Consider the following 9,699-nt stretch of genomic DNA (forward strand, 5'->3'; position numbering starts at 1 on the left):
TTTAAGTGGTCTCTTTTATGTAAATTAACGTATTTCGTTTTAATGAAAGTTTTAAATTTCCCTATTTTTCTTTAAGAGTCAAAGTTTGAAAAGTCAATGTGACACCTGACTCGTATTCAGGTCGGGTACGGGTTGGGGTGTACATTTAATGGCATCAGAGCTAAGGTTTAGTCGATTCTCGGCATAAACCGGAGTCTAGAGTGTCTTATAATGTATACATTCCAACAAAATAGTGAAAACTTTTGATCTGATGGAATAGTAAGTATGTTTTTTTGCTAACAGAACTATATGGTTGTATTTTTATAGATGTCCAGACAAGGTAGTTTAGAAATGAAGCGGGAGATGATAGACCCACTGAAAGCAGTAATTCACCTGCCCTGGCCAGGCAGAGTGAAGAACATACACTCTCTGGAGTGCATGTGAATGATCAAGATGTATTCTTTAGAACGTTAGATGCAGTATTGACGCGTTTCCAACCTCCTATTACTTTAACTCCGGAAATGAATGTTGCGAAAGAGTTGAAGGGATTATGAGCTCCAGAGTTTAGAGGGGAAGTCGATGAAGGTCCTGTTGCTGTGGACCTTTGGCTTAATGACGTGAAGGTCATGCTTGCGGGAATTCATTGTTCCGATGCTGAGAAGCTGGATGGAGTAATTTCCTTGTTGAGAGGACAAGCAAGGATATGTGGACCAATGTTACATTGAGGATGTCTAGCGATCAAGTAAATTGGTCATTTTTTTAGAAGAATTTGAGCATAAGTACATCGGAGATCAATTTGTTCGTCAGATGAAGCAAGAGTTCATGAATATGAAGCAATGAAATCACACTGTATATGAGTACGAGTGTGAATTTAAAAAGTTGAGCCGTTTTGCTGCCGAGCTTGTTCCTCTGAGAGGGATGCTTGTGGTTCGTTCGTAGAGGGATTACGTCCTCGGTTGAAGAAATGCTAATTGTATTAAATTTATCATCATTTCAAGAGGTAGTCAACCGTGACAAAGCTTTGGAAAGAGCTCAAAATGAGGTTTAAAAATTCAAGAGCGCAAACAGTCAAAAGAACGGGTGCTTCTTCGAGTTTTGCACCATCAAAAAGGGGCAGAGATGCTGGTTCTCGATCCCAAGTTAGATCAGAATCAGTGGTATCCTTCGCTAGAGGATCAAATCTGATGGGAAATTGACAAACTCAATCAGTGAGATCTGGAGCTTGAAGATTTAATCAAAGTCAAGACAGACAATGCCCATTATGGAAATAATCATTTCGGGATATGCAGAATGATTTCTGGAGCGCTTGCTTAGATGTGGGGAGACCGAACATTTTGTTCAAGATTGTCCAATGTTAACCAGTGAATCTGTATAGCCAGAGAGGTCTGTTTTGTAGCCCAGAGGGGAAGAGGTAGAGGCGAGGAAGAAGTCAGTCAGAGTCCTCTGCTCAACAGGAGATACACTCCACTGCTCGAGTGTACAATCTCAAGAATGAGGATCGAGAGACCAGAGATTATAACATGTACCTTTCTGTTGTTTGATAAACATGTTATGGTATTGATTGATCCGGGGTCTACATATTCATACATTACTAGTACGTTAGTGAGAGAATTGAACATTCCTTTGGAAACTATTAGCAATGAAGTAATAATGACGAATTAATTAGGGCATAGTGCTGGAGTAAATATGGTGAGTCGAGGGTGTTCCATACGAATTCAGGGAATTGAATTCCCTGCTAATCTGATGGAATTACCTTTTGACGAATTCGAAGTGATGCTGAATGGAATTGGTTATATCGTTATTACGCGAATGTCAATTGTAGACTGAAAAGAGTAACGTTGAGAAGTTTCAAAGGAGTATAAGTCATTGTATTTAGTGAAATATGTAATTCATTAGCGAATGTGATCTTAGTGATGACTGCAAAGAAGTTATTGCTACAGGATGTCAAGGGTTCATTGCTAATGTGTTAGATGTAAGAGCCAAAGACAAAGGGATTGAAGGAATTCCTATAGTGAGAGAGTTCTCTGATGTATTTCCTGCAGAGTTGTCAGGTTTACCTCCGGACAGAGAGGTAGAATTCCAGATTGAGATAATGCCGGGAACAATGCCCATTGCAATGGCACCATACAGAATGGCTCCAAAAGAGTTGCAAGAAAAGATTCATTACAGGAGTTACTGGACAAAGGATTTATTAGACCAAGTGTATCACCTTGGGGAGCTCCAGTTTTATTTGTTAAGAAGAAAGATGGATCAATGTGTCTTTGTATCGACTACAGACAGCTCAATAAAGTGACCATCAAGAACAAGTATCCACTTCCCCAAATCGACGATTTATTTGATCAATTAAAGGGAGCTTCAGTTTCTCAAAAATTGATTTACGTTCGGGTTATCATCAATTAAGATTCAAGAGAAAGACATTCCAAAGGCGGCGTTTAGAACAAGATATGGTCACTATGAGTTTATCGTGATGTCATTTGGAGTTACGAATGCACCAGATGCTTTCATGGATCTTATGAACAAATATTCCAACCCTATTTAGATCAGTTCGTGGTAGTGTTTATTGATGATATTTTAGTGTATTCGAAGTCAGAAAAAGAGCATAGTTCGCACTTAAATATCGTTTTACAGATTTTGCGAGACAAGAAGCTTTATACTAAATTCTCTAAATGTGAATTCTGGTTGAATGAAGTGACATTCCTTGGACATGTAATTTCTGCAGAAGGAATTCGAGTGGATCCTCAAAAGATTAAAGCTATTCTGGAGAGGGAAGTTCCAAAGAATGTCAGAAGTTCGAAGTTTTATGGGGTTAGTTGGTTATTATCGAATGTTCGTTAAAAACTTTTCGATAATAGCTTACCTCTAACTAAATTGTTGAGAAAGGAAGTAAAATTTTCTTGGACCTACGATTGCCAGAGAGTTTGAAAAGTTAAAGAAGATTTTGATAGAAACTCCAGTGTTAGTCCAACCCGAGTCTGCCAAGGATTTTGTAGTGTATAGTGATGTGTCTCATAATGGCTTGGGGGTGTGTTAATGCAAGAAGGCAAGGTGGTGGCCTATGCTTCGAGATAATTAAACCGCATGAAAAGAAAGTATCCAACACACGATCTGGAGATGGCTGCAGTAGTTCGCTCTTAAGATCTGGCGTCACTTGTATGGTGAAAAGTGCTAATTGTATGGATCACAAGAGTTTAAAGTATTTGATGACTCAGAAAGAGTTGAATTTAAGACAGAGAAGATGGGTGGAATTTCTTAAGGATTATGTTGTTGTGATTGATTTTCATCCCAAAAAAGTAAATGTGGTAGTGGATGCCTTAAGTCGAAAGACGTTCGCAGCCTTACGAACTTTAGATGCTAAACTATCATTAAGCGGAGATGGTACAATTTGTGCGGAATTGACTATCAAGCCATCCTGGTTAGATCGAATTAAAGAATTTCATGCTAAAGATGAAAAGTGTTCAAAGAAGTTGCAGCAAATAAAGAATGGAGAGTGTACAGATTATGAGATGAAAACTGATGGGAATTTATATTATCAAGGGAGACTAGTGATTCCAGATGATAATGAATTAAAGAATGATTTGTTAACGGAAGCTCTGTAGTCCATTAACGATGCACCTAGGAGGAAACAAAATGTATATGGATCTCAGGAGTCGATATTGGTGGCCTAGAATGAAAGAAGTATTATGGAATTTGTATCTAAGTGTTTTGACTTGTCAACAAGTCAAAGCTGAGCATCAGGTTCCATCGGGACTGTTACAACCAATTTCAATTCTCAATGGAAATGGGAGAATGTAACAATGGATTTCGTGTCGGGATTATCTTTAACTCCGAACAAAAGGGATTCAATTTGGGTGATTGTAGATAGATTGACTAAGTCAGCCCATTTTATTCCGGTGCGAACTGATTTCTCCATGGATAAGTATGCTGAGATGTATATCAGAGAGATTATATGCTTGCATGGTGTACCTATTTCCATAGTTTCTGATCGGGATCCTAGATTCACATCGCGGTTTTGGAAGTCATTACATGGAGCATTGGGAACTCGGTTGAACTTTAGCACAGCGTTTTATCCTCAGACCGATGGACAATCTGAAAGAACTATACAAATTCTGGAGGATATGCTAAGAGCTTGTGTCATCGAATTCAAAGGATCGTGGGAAAAGTATTTACCACTTGTTGAATTTGCATACAACAATAGTTATCAGTCAAGCATCAAAATGGCTCCCTATGAAGCTCTTTACGGGAGAAGATGGCGTACACCCTTAAACTGGTATGAACTTAAAGATCGAGAAGTTATAGGTCTTGAATTGATTCAGGATACGAAAGAAAAATTTCAAGTAATTCAGAATAATCTGAAAGCTGCAGCTGATAAACAAAAATCATATGATGATTTAAAAAGGAAAGAAATTGAGTTTCAAGTCGGAGATAAAGTGTTTTTGAAAGTGTCTCCGTGGAAGAAAGTATTGAGGTTTGGACGTAAAGGAAAGCTTAGTCCTTGGTTCATTGGACCCTATGAGATCGTTAAGAGAGTGGGACCAGTAGCATAAATGTTAGCTTTGCCACTTGAAATGGAGAAAATTCACAATGTCTTTCATGTTTCAATACTTCGTAAGTATCGATCTGATCCCTCCCATATTGTGTTACCAGAAGAAATAGAAGTGCAATCAGATTTGATGTATGAGGAAGAACCGGTCCAAATTTTAGCTCATGAATTTAAACAATAAAGGAACAAGACTCTTCCATTAGTCAAAGTGTTGTGGAGAAATCACAATATAGAAGAAGCGACGTGGGAACGTGAAGAGGACATGAAGATTCAATACCCCCATGACGAATTTTCTTAAGGGGGAGAGATTTGTAACATCCCAAAATACGGGTTAGTGATTAAATTGTAAAACTTCAGAATTTGGTGATTAAAGTAGAATAATTGGATAATTCATGATTATCTAGAGGATTGTTAGTAATTATTAAAGAAATTAAAGGGCAAAATGGCCATTTAATATTAAATGAATTAAAATGTGATATGTTGGGGATATATACGTGGGTAAAAGGATAAGAGAAAGAAGAAATATCCAGAGAATTCTTTTTCTTCTTCCTTCATGAGATAGCCATAACAAAGGTAAGGGTTTTCTGATTGTTGGTTATTTGTTGAATTAAAGGTTAGGTTTTGATCATTAGATGATAACTAAGCTTAAGGAAAGCTTAAGTTGTCTTATAATCAAAAGATGAAGAAGTTATAAGAGATTAAAGAAAATGGGTTTTTGTTGAGTTAATCGAATGACGAAATTGGCCAAGAGGGGGGTGAATTGGCAATAAAAATTTTGTGGAAGCTTTTGCAGAGAATTGAAAGTATTTGCACAGCGATTTACAGTGGTTCGACTTTCTCAAACAAAGTCTACGTCCACTACCTTAGCTATCCACACTAAGGATTTTCCAGCAAATTCACTAATTTGTTTTTTTTGAGGCCAAAGAGATAACCTTACAATTCCCTCAAGAGTTACCCCAACTCTTGAGAACACTCTTTTCTCAAAGAAGATTACAAATTTGCAAACTTATAAGAAAACCTCACAAGGTAAGATGTTTGCACATTCTAGAACAAGAAAAGAACACTCAAAGATGAATACAATTGAGCACAGAAAGTGTTCTTGAAAGCAAAAAGAATATTGAATGAAAATAGGCTTGAAATGCTCAAACTTGAGGTTTGATGCTTTCTCTTTGATTCTCTCTTGATTCTAGTTGCTTGATATTTCTTGTTGTTGATCAATGGCTTCTAAGCTTGCTTAAATACACCTTGGATCACTTCTGAACGTTGGGGATAATTAGAGAAAATATTATAGCCGTTTTAGTGTGAAAACATTTAATAAAACAGCTTGGACAGTGGGGGGAATCGGTTCCCTCTCATAGGGAATCGGTTCCCTAAGTGTAAAATTCAAATATTTCGACCGTTGAACAGGGGGGAATCGGTACCCCCTTGGGGGAATCGGTTCCCTCCGAGCATTCTGGAAATCGGAGCCAAACCATTCAGGGGGGAATCGGTTCCTCCTATGGGGGGAATCGGTTCCCTCTGAGTAATCTGGAATTTTTGGCTTTGAATTGGTTCGAAATACTTTGTAAAATTATTTTGAAATTGTTTTATGATTAAAACTTAATTTTACACTTAAGTAAGGATCAAAAATGATTTTTGAAATATTTGGAGTAATGTTTTGATATTCGAATAGTTATATCGAATATACTTAGAAAATCATTTGGAAAATCTTAAAATCCATTTAACTTAATTTGTTATATCGAAATATTAAAATGTTTCAACAGTTTTTATATGAAATTATGGAAAAAAGTTGATAAGTTGAATTTAAAGTTAAATTTGACTTGTCATCATGATAATTAAGGAATATGAAGTGTTAGAATTGTATTTAGAACATATTGAAATTTGAGTATGATTCTTGAATTATATATGAATGATAGGATTTTGACGTTAAAGATGATTTTAATGGATATAAGTTGGTTTAAGTAATGGTAGTTTGATTTAATGATATGATAGAGGTTTAAAATAGAAGAATTGAGTGAAGAATTGATGATTTTCAGGCTTAAAATACAATTTCTGGGCAGAGGGAACCGATACCCTATGAAGGGGTATCGATACCCCCTCTTGAACGAAAAATTTCAGAATGTCCATGGGGTATCGATTCCTCTGGGGGTATCGATTCCCCCTAAATCAAAATTGGAATTTGGTTCTTTAATCTGGCTTAAGTTATTAACATCAAGTTTAAGGTTTAGGCTTCTGATAGTTGTTTTAAATGTTATATTATGTAGATATTGAGTCTAAACAAGTTCCGGAATAATCAAAGGATTAGGATCGAATCAAAGCAAACAAGGCTAAGGTGAGTGCATTTTATAGTTAAAGTGTATAGAGATAAGACTTGTGATAAGTCTATCTCTGATAGTTGAATTCATGATTTTATACTCGTGTACATGCATACATATATTATTGTTATGGTGATTTCATGCATAATTTATTATGCTTTAATATGCTATTGAGGGACTGAATATCATTACCAGAGAAACAATCCAGGCATGTGGAATAATGGAAATGATTATATGTGTTACATGAAAAGTGATGAAAGAGATATGAAATGAGAAATGTATTCATATTAAAGCCCATGTTATATGATATGAGAGCTATAGGTGTAATTGGCATGCCAAGAGTCGAGGGTATAGTAGTCCTTCGGGACATATCCAGTAGTCCTACAGGACGTATATAGTGGTCATTCGGGACATAATAGTCCTTCAGGATGAATACTGAACAAATGTTTGGTGCCCCATGAGGGAATTTATATGAGCTGTGGTGACAATATTAGTGCACAACCTCAATGTACTCACGTACCTCTGTTCTCAATAATATACATGGGCAACTGAAAGATAAGTTAAAGTGAAATTGACACAAGAATGCAAGTTTCATATATGCATGACATGATTACATATGAAATATAGACATGCATATTGAAATGTCATGATCAAATGGTAAGAATGCATATTCATGAATCTATTGTTATATGTTCATTATTGCCTCACTAAGTCTATAACTTAGTGTGTAAGTGATTTACGTAGGTACCAAGAAACAAGAGCAGTAATAGAAGTGGAACAACAACAACACTACTAAAAGATCATATCAGAAGTAATTGACAAAGTAAGTATTTGTTGTGTATAGAGTGTTGGCATGTAATAAGTGGTTAATTACGACTCTGATCGATTTTGTTTAAGTGGTCTCTTTTATGTAAATTAACGTATTTCGTTTTAATGAAAGTTTTAAATTTCCCTATTTTTCTTTAAGAGTCAAAGTTTGAAAAGTCAATGTGACACCTCTGACTCGTATTCGGGTCGGGTACGGGTTGGGGTGTTACATTTGCAACCGAAAACGTTAAAAGATTAACATATTAGGTAATAAAATTGACATTTTAGGTAATGCTCCACCGGAAATGTTAAAAAAATATTAACATTTCCGATTGTGCCTTCCTTAGCATTATATTAGGATGTTGTACAACATAATTATCCAAAGGCCTACATGACTCCGTCCCTATATAGATTAAAATATTTTTTTATTTGGTTACTGAAATTTAAAAATAATTAAGTTTATAACATTCTTGTTCTATTAATATGTCATAGTTAAAATAAATATTTTTGTGTAATAATATTATATTTGAAAATAACATAACGAGTATCATAATAATTATGTTGGTATTATTTATATCTGACGAATTATATTTCGATATATGTTAAAAACTTGTGAAAGTCGCAATTTGATAGGAATGAATATTTTTCTAATTTAAATAGAACCAAGTATAATAAATTTAAATCATTTAAATGAAAATTTATTTTATTAATTAAATTTAATTTAAATTTTTATTAAATCAATTTGTATAAAATTAAATAAATTTATCTCAATAAAAATAAATTTTCAATCATCTTTTTATTTAGCTTTTTGGGTAAAGTATATAAATAATCTCTCGACTATATGATGTTATCTTATTGAGTCTCTTGACTATCAAAACTTATAAAATGATCCATCGAATATAATAGATTGTTGTATTGAGTTATAAACTATTTAAAGTTACAAAATGAGCACCTAACTATTTATCGTTTCAAATTTATTTTTTTCTATTAAAAATTGATGACAATTTGAACTGGACGTTAATCTGTTGACTAATATATGATAATTGTTTGAGATTTACATCAGATTTTATCAATAAACATATTAATGTCCATCTCAGGTTACCGTTAATTTTTAATAGAAAATGATGAATTTAAAAAAACAAAAATAATTGAATAATCAATTTGTTAAAAATTTAATAAAATAATATCTTATAATTGAAAACCATTTATAACTTTTTAATGTATATACTCCTTATCTCTTATGACAACTAACAAGACATTTTTAGCAGTAAAACTAATGGTTTATTCCCTAATAATGTAATATCCAAATCCCATCCCATAAATAATAATAATAATAATAATATCTGGACCAGGTCAAAGAAATAAAACAATAAATAAGAGGAAGATTACAAAAGAAGACCATATGATAACACAAATCGATCTCCTCCATTTTCTCTAAAGCTATGGGTTCCTCCTCCACTCAAATTGGGCATCACCAGAAGGTCGCAAAAAAATGCGGTGACTCCATAGTTCCGGCGACCAAATATCCTTCGTTTTCTCTCCCTTTCTCACTTTCATCGTCATCGTCTTCGCTATCATCTTCGTATTTTCCTGATGATTCATGTCTCACCCCGGGACTCCATTCCGATTTCAGGCGTTCCATTCTCTTGGGAACATTTACCAGGGATCCCCAAGAAGCTGCAGAACCACAACAAGGAGTACTCCATGAAGTTGCTGCCATTGCCGCCGCCGACAATCCCACGGACCTCCAAAAACAACAGTTTCGAGGATACGCTTACAAGGAAGAAAGCATCCGCCGGCGCTTCCGACAGTTTCCGGCAAGTGGATCCATTTTTCGCTGCGTTGGTCGAGTGTTCCAAGGAAGACGGTGATCAAGCGACCGAAAGGAATCTCTGGACCGGAGCTAAGGTGACGAGGAGCATGAGTGACCGGTTGGGGTTCATAAATCTGTACTCTTCGTGTAAAAGAAGTTGTGCGGTTTCGGAATCAACAGTGTATCTTCCCAGGTCACGAAGAACTGCTGGTTATGGCCTAGTTAATCACCGTCGCTCTCGTTAA

General features: G+C 35.4%; 1 protein-coding gene across 1 annotated transcript; it reads left to right on the plus strand.

Moving 5' to 3' along the window:
- The first annotated feature begins 9,083 nt into the window (after positions 1 to 9,083).
- Positions 9,084 to 9,699, plus strand: LOC120157640. The gene is made up of 2 exons (XM_039168717.1): positions 9,084 to 9,243; positions 9,305 to 9,699. The coding sequence occupies exons 1-2, from the start codon at positions 9,084 to 9,086 to the stop codon at positions 9,697 to 9,699; spliced, it is 555 nt and encodes a 184-aa protein (XP_039024648.1).

The sequence above is a fragment of the Hibiscus syriacus genome, unplaced genomic scaffold (genome assembly GCF_006381635.1).
Source record: "Hibiscus syriacus cultivar Baekdansim isolate YM2019G1 unplaced genomic scaffold, ASM638163v2 tig00111273_pilon, whole genome shotgun sequence".
NCBI lineage: Eukaryota > Viridiplantae > Streptophyta > Magnoliopsida > Malvales > Malvaceae > Hibiscus > Hibiscus syriacus.

Bases quoted from the DNA above. Each gene is read 5' to 3' on its own strand.
- LOC120157640 (XM_039168717.1), top strand. From the start codon at position 9,084: ATGGGTTCCTCCTCCACTCAAATTGGGCATCACCAGAAGGTCGCAAAA. The intron at 9,244-9,304 runs GTCTCACCCCGG...AACATTTACCAG, and splicing joins GTATTTTCCTGATGATTCAT to GGATCCCCAAGAAGCTGCAG.